At 41.4% G+C, this 18,046-nt stretch overlaps 1 protein-coding gene across 9 annotated transcripts in view; it reads left to right on the top strand.

Moving 5' to 3' along the window:
* Nucleotides 1-18,046, top strand: part of ARMC2 (armadillo repeat containing 2) — a 165,017-nt gene that overhangs the window by 96,753 nt on the left and 50,218 nt on the right. For all 9 annotated transcript variants that reach the window (XM_039531129.1, XM_039531132.1, XM_039531130.1 and 6 more), the window contains 3 exons: nucleotides 2,328-2,420; nucleotides 9,105-9,280; nucleotides 16,707-16,809. In XM_039531129.1, the coding sequence (XP_039387063.1) occupies nucleotides 2,328-2,420; nucleotides 9,105-9,280; nucleotides 16,707-16,809 (372 nt within the window). The remainder of the gene's footprint in view (nucleotides 1-2,327; nucleotides 2,421-9,104; nucleotides 9,281-16,706; nucleotides 16,810-18,046) is intronic.

Raw genomic sequence — 18,046 nt, 5'->3', positions numbered from 1 at the left:
TCTCACTGCTTCTTTTACATGGTTGTTAAGCCACGGTGGCTCTTCTTTCGTTCTTTTACTGTGTTTTTTAATTTGGGTATACATTCAAGTTGGGCCTCTATTATGGTGTCTTTGAAAAGTGTCCATGCAGCTTGCAGGGATTTCGCTCTAGTCACTGTACCTTCTAATTTCTATTTAACTAACCTCATTTTTGCATAGTTCCCCTTTCTGAAATTAAATGGCACAGTGTTGGGCTGTTGAGGTTTTCTTCCCATCACAGGAATGTTAAATGTTATGATATTATGGTCACTATTTCCAAGCAGTCCTGTTATAGTTGCCTCTTGGACCAGATCCTGCGCTCCACTCAGGACTAAATCGAGAATTGCCTCTCCCCTTGTGAGTTCCTGTACCAGCTTCTCCAAGAAGCAGTCATTTAAAGTATCAAGAAATTTTGTCTCTGCATTTCATCCTGATGTTCTCAGTCAATATGGGAATAATTGAGATCCCCCGCTATTATTGAGTTCTTTATTTTGATAGACTCTCTAATCTTCCTTAGTATTTCATCGTCAGTATCCCTGTCCTGGTCAGGTGGTGGATAATAGATCTCTACTGTTATATTCTTATTAGAGCATGAAATTACTATCCATAGAGATTAAATGAATCCACATGTTTCATAGAAGTTTTCTAGTTCATTTGATTCTACATTTTCTTTCACATATAGTATTACCACACCTTCTCCCCTCCCCCCTCGCACAACCTGTTCTGTCATTTGGATATATTTTTATACCTCGGAATGATTGTGTCCCATTGATTATCCCTACTCCACCATGTTTTTGTGATGCCTATTATATCAATATCCTCCTTTAACACAAGGCACTCTAGTTCACCCATCTTATTAGACTTCTAGCATTTGTGTACAAGCAGTTTAAAAACTTGTCACTGTTTATTTGTCTGCCCTTTTCTGATGTGTCAGATTCTTTTTTATGTGAATGTTTCTTATCTGATTTGGCCTAACTGACTAACATTCTGTTAGTTTTTTGACTGCTGCTGCATGTTGAGCAGATATTTTCAGAGAACTAGCTATGATGACTCACAACTCAAGAAAGATCTTGAACAGTTAATTTAGATCTCATCATTTTGAATGCACGGTTGGGATTTTGTTTTGTAATGTGTATTAGTTTGCACATATCAAAATTGAATTTTACCTGCCATTTTGTTGCCCTGTTACCCAGTTTTTTTTACAGTTTTACAAGTTACAAAACTCTCTACACATCACTGAAATCCAACCCTCCAGTTTGTCCCAGTTGTTCTGCACCTTCCTTATCTTTCTTTTGGATACTAGTTGTCTCCACATACTAGTCTGTGAAGGTACCTCCCCAGTTTGTACTAGGGCAAAACATTAATGTATTTTGCCTTTGACAAGTTTCTTATTTTCCAAGTCCAAAGCTGACTTCAGTTTTGTTGACATGGGTGAACAGAATTGTTGGGAGAGCATAATACATTCAGTTAACATAACTTCCCCCCACTTGTGTGTGTGTGTATATACTCTATTAATATCTTGCAATTAATACCTGTTAAAGTGGTGTATACGATGCCTAACATATATGTATTGGCTAACATTTGTAAATAATGATTGCCTCAAAGAATATACATTATTCTCATAAATTTTTTCTAACAACCTATGACATAGCAAATATTGTCTAACTGCTTGGGTCAAAAGTGATAACACTACCAAACTCTCTCTTTTGAGCATTCTGATCAGCTGGCTATAATTAACACTGTACAGATCATGTGAAGGCGCATTATTCCTAGTCCAGGTTATTCTGTTAGATTTTGGATGGAGGGTGTAAAGAGTGGAATTTCTGAGTTGAGGAAAATGGTCATTCCTTCATTCGTACTTCAACCTTATATCCCTGTAATCAAAGAAGACATGTGGCCACTATTATAATAATGCTATAATAAGTTATTTGCCACAATTTTGCAAATTTAGTCAATAGATTCATAGATCTTAAGGCCAGAAGGAATCATTATGATAATACTGTTTGACTTGTATAACACAGGCCATAGAATTTCACCAGTGCTGCTTTATCAAGGCTTGATTTTGATCCTCGGCTTCTGATTGAACAAGAGCATACCTTTTTAGAAGGACATCCAATCTGATTTCTGTTTGAAGGGTTTATTTTTGAGAAAGTTTAAATTTAAAAAATTGGGATTGGGGGACAAATCAGAAGTTAGCAAATTGCAACGTTTTCAGTTAACCTGGTGCATAAAATACTTGTAAAAGTTTATTTGTGTTGCAGTTAAAACCTCCACCTAATATATGATTATGTTTTAAATGTACTTTGAAGGCTCAGAGAATGACTCAAGAGTAAATGAAACAGAAGAGGAAGAAAACTACTGGAATGTAAAGATTGTACCAATTGTATATGAATTAGAGAATGGTAGGTAATATTTCTTGGCTATTTCAGTAATAGTGAATACACATTTTACAGAGCAAATTGAATATGGCGAGGAAGGCTTAATTTTAAATTTCCTCACTCATGACTCACATGCAAGTCAACCCACTTAAAGTTGCTTTTATACAAAATTGTTGTTAATTTCTTTCCTTAATGGAATTTTAAAATTCCATTCTCTCAGTCGGAGTATATGAAGACACCCTTGTTATCTTTCACAGGCAGGTTAGACGTGTGTATAATGTTAAAATGCCTTATTTTGTGCTGCATTTACACTTGGGCAACCTTGTACTGTAAAATCAGAATATTGTTTTACACAAACTTTGCACACGTGTAAATAATTACATGTGTGCAAGGAAGGCAATGGAGAAAATGGCTCAAAATGCTTAATCATTTAGGACAGTGGTTCTCAGATTATTTTTTCTGCAGACCACTTGAAAATTGCTGAGGGTTGCAGCGGACCACTTAATGATCTTTCCAAATGTTGTTTGTACCGTTAGCTAACTATTGTAAAGCGCTTTGGATAAAAGCACTATATATTAAAAAAAAATCTAGGTGGTAATTAACATTTTTTTTGTTCTACAAATAAAAGCGCACAACTCATATTTTAATATCAGGAGTCTGACCTTTCTAATGCGATGGATGTGCCCTCTCTCCCCTGCTGCAGCAACCCATGAACTGGGTCTGGGAAGGAGGGGGGTCTCTCCCTCTCTCTCCCCCACTGCAGCAGTCTCCGAGCTAGGGCTGGGAGGGAAGGGGGTCTCTCCCCCCGCAGCTTTAACATCTGCTGCGTAAAGGCTGGTACCGGTTTCTTACCCCTGCCTCTTTCTCTGGCTGCCGCAGCCCTGCATGTTCCAAATTCCCCCCAACCCCTCTTCTCACCCCACCTACCCCGTATTCCGCACAAGTCCACCACTTCACCTTACATGTGCATCTTCTTCAGGGTCCAGGCACCTAATTAGTGGAGCCATGCCTGTGCCTCCACTAATTAGATGGGTGGCCCTTCATTCTCTCATGTGTGGCAACCCAGGTGCACACCTTAGAGGGAACTATCCTCCGACCACAGTTTGAGAACCTCTGATTTAGGAGTAAAGGATACACTCTGCCTGTACCAGAAAGTCCCTAAAAGTATGTGTGGTGGTGAGGGGGGGCTGTGTGTGCCTGAACTGTAGCTCCGCCTCCCCCCCTCCTGCCCCTTCCCCTGAGACACTGACCCCGCACCACCCCTTCTCCCTGAGGCTCTGGCCCCCACTGCTCCTTCTCCCCAAGCCTCCACCCTCGCACTGTCCCTTCCCCTGGGGTCCTGATCCCCTGCCACCTCTTTCCCCCCAAGACCCCGCCCTCTGCTTGCTCCTCTCCACCCCTCCCCCGATGCTCACCCTTACGCCTGGTAAAAAGTGGGGGAGCCATGACTCCCGGCCCCACCTGTCCCAGTGCCCTTGGACTTTATGTCACTTTCATCAGCTGATTTAAGGAAGAGCACTGGGCAGAAAGCTTGAAACTGCCACCTATTCCATCTCTGAGTTTAAATTAAGGTAGCCTAATGGAAGCCAGCTAGTTAGAGGGTTTGGAGAGTGGGATGGTTTTGAAGAAGCAGCTTCTCCTTTTTCAGAATAACTGAAACTGAATAGTTTTTTTTAATAACTACCAATTTCTATAATCAAACCTTGGAATCTGAAAGTCAAGTGAGTTCTTGAGATGGAGTGGATCTTACACTTGCATATATTAGAACAAGAACATATTTTTAATTTTTTAAATAGTCTATTTTCTCCTTTTTAAAAATCTGTCTTTGCTCCTTTCCCACCAATTGATAGATGAATACAGTACTATGAAGCACTCAGTAACACTTTTCTGTTTCTTTAATGTTCTTGTTGATTAAAGCTAGAATGGCAGTCATCCCCTCTTTTAGCTCCATGCTATACTTCCTTTATTTGGGCCTTCACTGCACAGTTACAGTATTTATTTCTAAGTCAGTTCAGGAATTCCATAATTTAAATGAGTGGATCTGTTAGTAATGCAATATTTGTTTGTATACAACCATATAGAGTAGAACCTCAGAGTTACGAACACCTGAGTTACAAACTGACCAGTCAACCACACATCTCATTTGGAACCAGAAGTATGCATTCAGGCAGCAGCAGAGACAATGGCAAAAAAGAAAAAAGAGAGAAAAAAAAAAAAAAGCAAATACAGTACAGCGTTAAACATAAACTACTATAAAATAAAGGGAAAGCAGCATTTTTCTTCTGTATAGTAAAGTTTCAAAGCTGTATTAAGTCAATGTTCATATGTAAACTTTAGAAAGAACAACCATAACATTTTGTTCAGAGTTATGAACAACTTCCATTCCTGAGGTGTTTGTAACTCTGAGATTCTACTGTACTTCAAATTCTTTTGGCTAATCGCTTATGAATTTACTTAAGTCATATGGTTGGTTCTGCATATTAATATAAGAAAGACTTTTTCCCCTCTTTCAAAATACATGTACAAGACTGACAATCTGAACTTGAAAAAATGCTGAGCTTGATTGTTATCCAAACACGTATGATTGTTATACTCCCTTCAGATGATTGTTACGAGACAAAAAAGTACTTCTCTATTCACTAATTTAGCCATTTTGCCTGCCCCTGACTACTCCAGGTATTTTGTTTCTCTCAGTTCTCCAACATGCAGATGGAACGCAGCTGTTCATGAGCTATCATTACTTCTCAATGCAACTACTGCTCCATTGACTGGTGTAGAGATGGGGTTAGAATCGTGATCTTGCATTCTCTTGTGTCATCTGTGGAATAGAAGTAGAATAGTCATTGAGCTTCATTGAATGCAGTGATTGCAATTTTGACTGATCCTTCTAGAGAGTGCACAGCAGACCCGCCAATGCGGGGCGCAAAGAGGGCAATTTCTCAGGGGCCTGGGCGATTTAAAAGGCCCCGGGGGCTCCTGGCCGCTGCCGCCAGCAGCACAGCAGAGCTAAGGCAGGCTTCCTGCCCGCCCTCACTCCGCGCTGCTCCCAGAAGCAGCTGGAACGGCCCTACGGCCCCAGGGTGGGAGAGGGGACTCTGCAGCTCCTGTTGGCCGGGAACTGAGGCCAATGGGAACCACGGGAGCAGCGCCTGCGGGCAGCGGTGCATGGTCATCCTCTGAACCCCCCGGGGAGAGCGGTGTGCCGGGGGAGAAGTGTGTCTGTGTGTGTGTGTGTGGCAGGAGGAGAGAGGAAATGAGGAGTGTGAGTAGGGAAGTATGGGGGTGGGAAGAAGAGAGAAATTATGGGAGGGGGTGCATAGTGGAATGTGGGCAGTAGGACCTGGGGGAAACTGACTAGTACCCTCTGGTCATTTTATGCTGCTTCTGATTTGGGTAAATTAGCCAGAATGTACTGCTGAATCTAGCCCAAAAAGTCAAAATTACATATAATATGTAAAATATAAAGATTGATACTACATAGCTTGAAATCATTAGAGATATCATGTAGTAACATTATTTTGGGTTTCTTGTTTATTGTTCATATATGAAATTTTTAATATATTTATTTTTAAAAGGAAATTCCTGTATAAAAACTCTAGACTCATAGACTTTAAGGTCAGAAGGGACCATTATGATCATCTAGTTTGACCTCCTGCACAATGCAGGCCACAGAATCTCACCCATCCACTTCTATAACAAACCCCTAACCTATGTCTGAGTCATGAATAACTGGAGAAGGATTGAAGTACATATTGGTAATATAATCTTAAAAGAAATCCAAACGTATTAAGATATGGAAATGCACAGTTAATGCACCTTTAACTCTAAACTCTAATAATGACTCCAGCCTGTGGTGACACCATCGGGGAAGAAAATCTAATGTGCCTTTAAAAATCAATTTAATCGAATTAGGGACTACAAATACTATTATACTCTAATCATCATTGTATAGGTACTTCATAATGTTACTATAAGGTGGATTTAATGTTGTTTGGGTACATCATCTATGCATTTCCATACCCTAACGTGGTTTGACTTCTTTTAAAAAAATCCTTTGGAAGTTCTGTGTTTTGTGATATTTGTTTTGGGGATAATTCATGTAATATAGTTATACATTTAACAAATTACTGATATGTACTCTCAATTTTAACTGTTATAAAAATGTTTTTGCCTTGGAATTCGTGTGTGCGCACACACGGGTGCGTGCATGCCCCCTCCCCCACTCCTACAAGGAGTAGGTAATATGTAGTGTATTTCATCAATAGGTATAAGATGGTGTATAGATTAGAAAGCATATTTAGATTTGACGTTTTCACATCACATATATCATGACCTTGCTTTTTCTGCTGTGGACAAGTAGCATACTAGCTGTAAATCTTTGCAATGGAAAAAGTACTCTAGTTCTCCACTTATGTGAAATGAATTGGTAGCTTCAATCTAGTTCTCAGTGAACAGCTATCCACAGCATAGATACTACAACCACAATTGGCCATAATTGTCCCAAGAGAGATGCCAGAGATGCAATCATCAGATGATATAGACAAAAACTATCACACCATCTAGAGGAATAATCCTTCCAGTTTAAGTTTGAAGCTTATTGATGAGGCAGTGTGGGGAAACCTTCACTGATGCTGCCAGAGCTGTACCTATTTTGTGGATAAATAAAGCATTTTATTCTCTGTTGCGGTCAGTCTAGAACCTCTCATGAATGCTAAATTCACCATAATAAAATACATAAATTAAGGTCCTAGTTCAGAGGTGGCAAACTACGGCCCGCGGGACCCTCCTGCCCTGAGCTCCTGGCCTGGGAGGTAAGCCCCCGGCCCCTCCCCTGCTGTTCACCCTCCCCTGTAATCTCAGCACGCTGTGGGCGCAATATTCTGGGCAGAGCAGCTGCAGAGCCTGGCCTGACCCAGTGCACTGTGGTGTGGCTGGCTCCAGCCGGGTGGAGCAGCTGTAGCGCCGCCAGCCACAGGTGCTCCAGGCAGCGCAGTAAGGGGGCAGGGAGCAGGGGGGATTGGATAGAGGGCAGGGGAGTTTGGGGTGTGGATAGGGGTTGGGGCGGTCAGAGGGCAGGGAACAGGGGCGATGAATGGGGTCAGGGGTCTTGGGGGGGGGAGTCAGGAAGGAGAGGGGGTTGGCTGGGGCAGAGGGAGGCTGTCGGGGGCAGGGGTTCGGGGGGCAGTCGGGACAGGGAGCAGGAGGGGTTGGATAGAGGGCAGGGGAGTTCGGAGTGGTGGTCAGGAGGCAGGGGTATGGATAGGAGTCAGGGCGGTCAGAGGGCGGGAATGGGGTTTGAATGGGTGCCGGAATCCCAGGGGCAGTCAGGAAGGGGGTTGGATGGGGTGGCGGGGGCAGTCGGGGTGGGGTTCCGGGGGCAGTCAAGGGACAAGGGATCAGGTGGATGGGGCAGGGGTTCTGGGGGGAGAGGGGGCATCAGGGAACAGGGGGGGTTGTATGGGGCAGGAGTCCTGGGGGGGTCTTTCAGGGGCAGGGGCCAGGCCATGCCTGGCTGTTTGGGGAGGCACAGCTTCCCTTTAACCATCCCTCCATAGAATTTCCAAAACCCGATGCGGCCCTCAGGCCAAAAAGTTTCCCCGACCCTGTCCTCGTTTGTATGGTTTGATTATATTTTTAAAAGTTCTTTAGCAGTTGAAATAGAAAAAGAGTACCTTTTATCCTTTAAAAATATTGTAAAACATCTACCCAGTCAGCCCATTTTCATAGGGAAATTTGGTAAGCCTCAGAAGTTTAAGATGAGTTTTTCCTTCTAATTTGATATTGATTTTTATTTGTTTGAGCTAACTACTTTAACCACTGGTGTATTACTCTGCCTCTACTGAGAAATGCAACTTGTGCAAATACATATGAATAATGGCAGTACTGTATTTCTAGTATGCTTATGATATACTTTAAATACTAAATGGATGTAACCTTAAGGGGGAAAAATCCAATATTTAAACAGAAAATTACTGTTTAGAAGATAGACATGTAAATTATTTTTTCCTAATGTAGATTATATGTGAGTGATTGGGTTGTGGTAGGGATGGAGATTTTCTGGTAGTTTCATGCAGGTTTTGTTTTTGTTGTGTTGTTTCTAAATAATGTCAGAGGCACTCAGAGTAGCAGATGGGATGCCTGTTTAAACATCCATTTGCATTCATCTTGAACCTCTACGGTGTGTGTAAGAGCTCTGAAAACTTGTATATAAATCTATTTTTGAAACCCATACAACAACAAGCATATGACTGCCCGTGGGTTGGATTTATAGACACAATAACTTTCTTCAGTTCTCAGTTCCTTTTTGCCTGTAGCATTTGGCTGACTCTTTTTAATGAATTCTTCCAGCTTCACCACAGGTTAAGTGTTCTTAATTGATATGTCGTCAATCTAATTAACAAGTTAAAAAAGGTTTTATTTGAGATATATCCTCAAATGTTTCGATGTGTCTTGTTGCTGTTGGCTCTATGAATCACTTGGCTTAAAAGGAGCTATTGTTTTTAAAAGAGTAACAAAAAATGATTTGATGTATGAAAAATGCTTGTAAATCCTTGTATTAAAGTATCAGACTACTACAAAATTGATTGGGTGCCTTATTTTGTGTGGTATTTTGCAAACATTTCTCTTTTTGGTGTTCTGTCTGTATCTGTTGATTGAATGGATGGCCTTGATAATTAACTTTATTTTCCTCTCCATCCCTACAAACAGAAGACAATATAGAAAACCTCTGTCGTGCCTGCACCAGTCTCCATCAAGCCTTGGAAGAAGGAAATATGTTTGGAAAGAGATTTAAAAGAAGAAGTGCGCTTCTGAAGATATTATATAAACTAGTTGACATTGGTTCAGACCCACTTGGTCTAAAACTGGCAAGAATGATTCTGGCTGTAAGTCTTTTCTTAAACTATTTAGTGATATGAAAGAGTGCAATGATTCACATATACTGTATGTGCCATTGAAAACTTTGATCTAATTTAGTGTTCCATACTTTAAGGATGTATCTACTTTTGTGTGATTTGAAGCTTGTATAGACATATCTGAGCTAGATGGAATCTAGCTAGGTTGGGCATCACAGCAGTAAAGTTACAGCAGCATGGGCTTCAGTATGGGCTAGCCCGCAGAGTAATTATCCAGGGTTTTGTGTGGGATTGTACAGCCTGCGCTGCCTGAATGTCACTGCTCCAGTGCCTGAGCTAGCTTAGATGTGTCTGCATGAGCTGGACTTGCACCCTGTGATTGCAGGATAGAGAGATCTGTAATGTTTTGATCTGCTAAGAATCAGAAGACTAAACAGTGGAAATTAAGTTCAGTTTTATAGTACTTTGTACTTAAATAAAGCAACTTTATCTGAGGATATCAAAGCACCTTTATTAATGGTGGGTAAGTATAACCCCCATACGGGGAAAGTGAGATTAAGTTACTTCTAGGCCAGATCAGAAAGTCAGTGACTGAGCTAGGAATAATACCCATCTATTCTGACTCATTATTTTATTTTATTATTTATTATTTAATTGAATTACCATAGCATCTAGAGGCCTCAACTCAGATGCGGACCCCATTGTGCTAAGACCAGTATATGTATTTAGTAAGAGATGGTCTCTGCCCTGGAGAGCTTGCAATCTAAACAGATGAGACAAATAAGGGAGGGAGAATGGAAATATTATCATCCCCATTATACTGGTAGGGAATGGAGAGACAGAGATTGTGATTTGTCCAGGGTCACACAGGAAATCTGACAGAACTAGGCATTGATTCTTGGAATCCCAGGTTAGTGTCTTAAAGCACAAGATCATCCTTCAGCTCAATGTCCTGTGCTCTAATCACTCTGCCTTTCCAGTCTTTTTTTTCATTTTGTTTTTGTTTACCTAGGACTGCAAACTTAATGAAAATTAGTAATTTTTACAACTTTGACACCAAAGCTGAGATTTTAGTCTAAACATAATTGAAAACTAAATGTTGAATTATTAGCACAACTCAAACTAGAGAACACGGTCATTGTTATGGTAAGACAATGATACTTGCGCTCCCATGTAGTTTCAAAAGTGACTTTGAAATTCTCTACTTCCTTGTCAGTGGTAATGTCATGAGTCCTCTGATGATCCAAGCATGAAACAGCATGTCACTGCTTATAGGAGTATTACATTCCTGTTGTGTAATCGCTGCAAGGGCAGGGAAACTTGAGCAGAATTGTGTGTGGTGGGTTGGAAGGCAGCACTGAGGCGTTAAGTTGTACCATTAAAATTCCTAGGAAGTTTTTCAGTTTGCTTTTGCAATAAACAGCTAACTAGAGAGAAAGGGCAAATACTTAGTAACCATTTATTTTTAAAAGCAGCAAAGAGTCCTGTGACACCTTATAGACTAACAGACATATTGGAGCATAAGCTTTCAGGGTGAATATCCACTTCATCGGATGCATGTAGTGGAAATTTCCAGAGGCAGGTATAAATATGCAAGCAAGAATCAGTCTAGAGATAACGAGGTTAGTTCAATCAGGGAGGATGAAGCCCTCTTCTAGCAGTTGAGGTGTGAACACCAAGGGAGGAGAAACGGCTGTTGTAGTTGGCTAGCCATTCACAGTCTTTGTTTAATCCTGAGCTGATGGTGTCAAATTTGCAGATGAATTGAAGCTCAGCAGCATTTATTTTTAGTAAATACACAAAAATAAAGTTAAATTACCTTGCATCATAATTTCCCCAGTAAAAAAAATTTTTTTTTTATTTGTTGGTCACACCTTATAATTAATATAATTCAAAACCTTACATAACAAAAATAGTTTGCATAATGTGTTTCTGAAATTAAGGAGAGTTTAGTCAATTTCCCATTCCATCCTTTAATTCAGTGTTGTTGTAACTGGGAACTTCAATTGTAACACGCTGTGTTTTCTTTATTTATCTGCTAAATTTAGTTGCTTTAATGATTTGTGTTTATAGCAATAGAATTGTTTACATAAAATGTTGATAACTAAACCAAAACAATAGTTTTAGCTTTGTCAACATCAGTGTTATACATTCAAATCTCAGGCATAACTGTCAACTACAAAATCAGCCGTCAAAATATTTCCTTGTAACTCACTTAATCTGACGGTGGTGGCTTTTCACAAAGTATGGGATTTGGGCTGATATTTCACAGAAAATATAAAACTCCATTTCTAAGCCTGTGCTTTTAAATCTATCAGCTTAGCTTTTTAGCATAGTGTTTGTGAGGCAGAGGGGTGGTCTCCCTTTTAGAAAGATGCTGGTTAGCATTTCTTGGTATAGTTTTTAGTGATTATATTTAGGGCTATTGATTAATTGCAGTTAACTCACGTGATTAACTCAAATTAATCGCAATTAAAAAAATAATCACACTGTTAAACAATATAATACCAATTGAAATTAAATATTTTTGGCTGTCTTCCTACATTTTCAAATACTGTATATTGATTTCTATTACAATACAGAATACAAAATTACAGTGCTCACTTTATTATATTTATGATTACAAATATTTGCACTGTAAAAATGATAAAAGAACTAGTATTTTTCAGTTAATCTCATACAAGTACTGAAGTGCAATCTCTTTATCATGAAAGTGTAACTTACAAATGTAGTTTTTTTTTTGTTACGTAACTGCACTCAAAAGCAAAACAATATAAAACTCTACAGCCTACATGTCTACTCAGTCCTAATTTTTGTTCAGCCAATTGCTAAGACAAACAAGTTTGTTTACATTTACGGGAGATACTGCTGCCTGCTTCTTATTTACAATGTCACCTGTAAGTGAGAACAGGCATTCACATGACATTTTGGAGCCAGCATTGCAAGGTGTTTCCGTGCCAGATATGCTAAACATTCGTATGCTCCTTCATGCATCAGCCACCATTCCAGAGGACATGCTTCCATGCTGATGATGCTCAGTAAAAAAAGAATACGTTAATTAAATTTGTGATTGAACTCCTTGAGGGAGAATTATGTCTCCTGTTCTGTTTTACCCGCATTCTGCCATATATTTCATGTTATAGCCGTCTTGGATGATTACCCAGCACTTGTTTGTTTTAAGAACACTTTCACAGCAGATTTGACAAACGCAAAGAAGGTACCAATGTGAAATGTCTAAAAATAGCTACAGCACTCGACTCAAAGTTTAAGAATCTGAAGTGCTGTCCAAAATATGAGAGGGATGAGGTGTGTAGCATGCTTTCAGAAGTCTTAAAAGAGCAACACTCAGATGAGGAAACTATAGAACCCAAACCACCAAAAATGAAAATAAACCTTCTGCTGGTGGCATCTGACTCAATGATGAAAATGAACACGGGTCGGTCCGATCTGCTTTGGATTGTTATCAAACAGAATCTATCATCAGCATGGATGCATGTCCCCTGGAATGGTGATTGAAACATGAAGGGACATATTAATCCTTAGCACATCTGTCACGTAAATCTCTTGCAATGCTGGCTACAACATGGAGTACCATGCAAACGCCTGTGCTCACTTTCAGGTGACGTTGTAAAAAAGAAGCAGGTAGCATCATCGCCTGCAAATTGTAACCAATCTTGTTTGTCTGAGTGATTTGGCTGAAGTCGGACTGAGTGGACTTGTAGGCTATAAAGTTTTACATTGTTTTATTTTTTAATGCAGTTTTTTTGTACGTAATTCTACATTTATAAGTTCAACTTTCATGATAAAGAGATTGCACTACAGTACTTGTATTTTTCAATTCACCTAATACTATTTTGTTTTTTACAGTGCAAATATTTGTAATAAAATAAATATAAAGTGAGCACTGTGCACTTTGTATTCGGTGTTGTAATTGAAATCAATAAATTTGAAAATGTAGAAAAATCCAAAAATATTTAAATAAATGATATTCTATTATTGTTTAACAGTGTGATTAATCATGATTAATTTTGTAATCGCTTGACAACCCTAATTATATTAGTTCTACTTTAATGTACTTGTATCTTTCATTAACTCTAGAGATGACATTAAGTGTCCACGATAACTGACTGTAGTGTAGTGCAGGTGTTTTATGTACATACAAAGAAAAATACTGTTGGGGACTGTGATGTTTAGGGGTTCACCAAGGCCAGTAATGGATTCAGTCAGTGCCAGCCTTGTGGGTGTCTTGTGGCTGTGCAGTTTTGGTTCAGAGCTCTGACCCAAACAGCCTGCTGGCAGCCCACAAACCTCACCCTGGCTTTGCCCAACATGGTTACTCCTTGCAGGCTGACCTTACTACCCTTCCCAGGAGTCCATGGTGAGATCTAGGGGTCCTTTCACTTTCCTTCAGTATAGAAGATCAAATGTGGCAAACCCCAAGGATTCCTGGGGAAACTCCCTATAAACAAATAACAGGTTAACATTTCATCCCAATCACTGGCTCTCTTGTTCATTGCATGCATTCCTGACATTGATTTCAGTGTCCCACAGAACCTCTCCACCAAGCCATTTTGTTTCTGGGTGATATAGGGCAGCCCTTAACTGTTTAACTCCACACAACTTCCATAATAATTCACTGGATAGCTGGGATGTGAAATTTGACCCATGATCTGATTAAAATCTCCTTAGGGGAACCCACTGTGTTAAAATAGTGAAAAGGGCTTTTGCCATAGAATCAGTCTCTTAGTTAGAACAACTGCTTCAGGGTAGTTAGTGCAAAATCCACTACCATCAAGACATATTTTTTCCCCTTTGGGTAGGATGTGGCATAGGGCCCACAACGTCCATTGCTACCCTATAAAGTGCCTCTTGAATCACAAGCAAGTGGTTGTAGAGGGACTTTTTGGCATCTTGTAGGTTTCTTTCAACATAATTCACAAGATCTGCTATAGTCTCCCACATCATTCTGTATCCCTAACCTTCTTTTGTCCCGCAAGTGACCGGCAAAAGTACAGTCATGCAGTAGCAACATTAACATCCCTTGATTCTGGGCAGGCACAACCAGTTGCTTGTAAGGTTTCCCAGGCCTTTTATCTTTCCTCCTATATCTTTCCCGACTTCCCTTCACTGGGTTCCCCTCGAGTATGTATCCACAGATGCTTTCTAGTATGGGGTCTGCTTTCTGCTTGCCCACAAAACCCTGGTGGTTGACAACCTGAACAGCCTCTGCAGTTGCAGTGGATAACTCCCCCCATCCTCTTTAGCTCTGTATGCTTGCTTCCTACCTCTGCTTTGCACGTTGCTTTCTCCTACTGAGCTGAGGCTGGGGCCATCCCCTCCCTGCACTGCTGCTGCTTGTTCTGCATAATCCTCTCCTGAGATCACAGAACAATATTCCTTTTTGCTGCAAGTTACTATATTAATCGCTTTAGACATAGACAAAATGTCATTTCCCCAGTGCTGTTGGAGTATTATCCAGCACACCAACTCTCAAAGTTCTCTCCAGATCTTCCCACTCCACGTGTACTTTAGCCAAAGGTGCAATGAATTTGTATTGCCCCAATGCTAGGAGTTCTGCATTCTCCGTAGGGAGCATGTCTGCCTGTTTGTGCTTTCTCTGACCAAATAAATCTCTGCACCAGTGTCTACCCACCAAGTGCATTCTTCGCCATTTACCGTGGCAGCTTCAGTAAATTCTATGTCTACCTCCAGTGGGTCAGGCCCCTCAAAATTAATCAGAACACTTGCAGGTACCTCTTGGGATCCTATGTAAAGATCAGCTTTATTAACCTGGGCTGGACAGGGTGTGGGCTTAGCTTCTTTCAGCATAGGACAGTTATTCTTCAGTTGTTCAGTGGAATCACAAATGAAACACCCTCTTAGAGTGTTTTCCTGTACAAGGGGTCTGCAAATGGGATTTCCTTCGGGTGATCTATTCTGGACCCTCCCAGAAAAAGTATTAGGTTCACTTTCTGTACAGAGAAGTATAACATTTCAACCCATCAGCTTACTAGAAGCAAACACTGTACTGAAATTACCCAGTGCTGATAACTTATAATGAAAGCAAAACAAGTTTATTAACAAAAAAGCATAAATTAAGTGATACCATGTAAGAGCAATTAAGATAGAAATGGTTACTGTCACGATGAGCAGGGAGGCAAAACCATGTTTTGCGGTGTCCCTAGCCTCTGTTTGCCAGAAATTGGGACTAGGCGATGAGAATGAGAGGAGGGGTTGATGGAGCAGCTGGGGGCGGTCAGGGGTGGGGATTCCAGGGGCGGTCAGGGGACAGGGAGAAGGGTGGCAGTCAGGAAGGAGAGGGGGGGTTGGATGGGGTGGTGGTGGGCAGTTAGGGGCAGGGGGAAGTTAGGGGCGGGGGATCTGGGTGCTGTCAGGGGCGAGAAGCTGGGGGTGGGGTGGATGAGGGCAGGGGCCGGGCCACGCCTGTCTGTTTGGGGAGGCACAGCCTCCATACAATTTCTGAAACCCGATGCAGCCCTCAGGCCAAAAAGTTTGCCCGCCCCTGCTTTAAAGCATGATATTAACGAGTATCCATAATTTCACATACACCATTGTTACATATATATATTTTACAATGATATTTACCATTGTATTTGTTTTAAAAGGATACCTCGCATGGCATTTGTGTACAAACACCCCACACACAACTGCTATGATATGAATACAGGGATGCCTAGGGTCACAGAGACACTTTACCATGAAATCTTTTTCAGTTTTTGAAAAGAAGAGGGAACGCAATTCCATTAGAAAATAAAAAAACACTGAAAGGTTGTCATTGTATCGTTACAACTTTCAGTTCCCGTTTTACAGTTTTCTACATTCTTTCTTTTGATCATCTCCTGTCAAGTTTCTCTCCTCTTGAACTTAACTGTTTAATATAGTCCTTGAAGTCTGAGGGCATCTTTCATGGTGAAATACATTGTTTCATACCATATTTTATTTTCTAGTATAGAGTTTAATATACAAGTCTCATATGCTTGTGTGGCGACTGTATTGCATAAACGGTGGATCCTGCTTAAACGAAGAGAGAGGGGGATTATTTTTCTATGCTATAAGAATGATTAAAACAAAAAACCCTGCAAACAGGTCAGATAAAAATCTTTTAAAAACTGATCCCAAGTAGCATGTGTTGTGTTTTTTAAAGAGTAGTGTAGTTTAAATTTTCTTAAATTGATTTAAATGTTGAGGTGTTAGAACTTTTGAACTCTGAACCTCATTCTGTCCTATGGAAGTCAGTGGTAAAACCACCATTCACTTTGGTCCCAGATCAGGCCCAGTCTGATTAGTTGTCAATGCCTTCTATAGGAACTTTAGAAAGTCCACATGCTGACAAGATTACTATAATGTACTGAACTTCTAAAATATTATTATGTTTTCTTTTACCCCAAAATATACATGTGATTTTTGTTTCTCTTCTCTCTCTCTCTCTCTGCAGCTTAAAGTAAGTGGAAAGAATCTGCTCAATGTCTGCAAGCTTGTATTTAAAATTAGTAGAAATGAGAAAAATGATTCGCTCGTTCAAAATGATGGTCTATTGGGTATGTATTCATTTTTATATATACTAAAATAAATGTTGAAATACAGTAGTAAAAATGCTTGTCCTTCAGATGTTTTGGAAAAATTATGACAGCTGACATTTGCTGTAACTGTATTCTAAAAGTGTCAGCATTATGGACATGATGGACAAGCGTGGGAGTGATGTGCAATCCTGTTTTTAATTTGTCGTTTTCAGCAAAACTTTTACGTATCTTATTAACTCCTAAAAGGCAGGAGGTGGGCAAACTATGGCCTGCGGGCCACATCCAGCCCACGGGACTGTCCTGCCTGGCCCCTAAGCTCCTGGCCTGGGAGGCTAGCCCCCAGCCCCTCCCCTGCTGTTCCCCCTCCCCCGCAGCCTCAGCTCGCTCACTCCGCCGTCAGCGCAATGCTCTGGGTGGCGGGGCTGTGAGCTCCTGGGGCAGCACAGCTGCAGAGCCCGGCCTGATCCGGTCTCTGTGCTGCGTGGTGGCATGGCCTGATTCCAGGCAGCACAGTAAAGGGGCAGGGAGCGGGGGTGGGGTTGGATAGAGGGCAGGGGTGGTGGTCAGGGGGCAGGGGTGTGGATAGGGGTCAGGGTGGTCAGGGAGAGAACAGGGAGTTGAATGGGGGCAGGGGTCCTGGGGGGGCAGTCAGGAAGGAGCAGGGGTTGGATGGGGCAGCAGGGGGCAGTCAGTGGCAGGGGTTCCGGGGGCAGTCAGGGGACAGGGAGAAGTGGGGGTTGGATGGAGCAGGGGTCCTGGAGGGGTCATCAGGAATGAGAGAAGGGGTTGGACGGGGCAGTGGGGGTCCGGGGGCGGTCAGGGGACAGGGAGCTGGTGTGCATGAATGGGGCAGAGGTCCTGGGGGGGACCATCAGGGAACAGGGGGGTTGGATAGGCAGGAGTCCCCGGGGGGACAGATAGGAGGTGGGGGCCGGGCCACGACCCCCTCCCCTAACCAGCCCTCCATACAATTTACGAAACCCGATGCAGCCCTCAGACCAAAAAGTTTGCCCACCCCTGACTTAGGCCCTTCAAACATTTCACACACATGCTTAACTTAACAAATTAGTATTCCCATTGACGTAAATGGGACTGTTCACCTCTTTAAAGTTAAGCATGTGTGTTTGCAAGATTGGCCAGATCATCCCTTCCAATTGTAGGACGTATGGGAGAAGGGTCCGGGGAAGGAAAACTCCACAGGGAACTCAGTAGAGTTCAGACACAAGGTGTCTCAGTTCAGGGCAGTTGCACCTAT

The sequence above is a fragment of the Mauremys reevesii genome, linkage group 3 (genome assembly GCF_016161935.1).
Source record: "Mauremys reevesii isolate NIE-2019 linkage group 3, ASM1616193v1, whole genome shotgun sequence".
Taxonomy (NCBI): Eukaryota; Metazoa; Chordata; order Testudines; family Geoemydidae; genus Mauremys; species Mauremys reevesii.
Note: the sequence above shows the minus strand (reverse complement) of the source record. Positions and strands in the feature narration are given on the sequence as shown.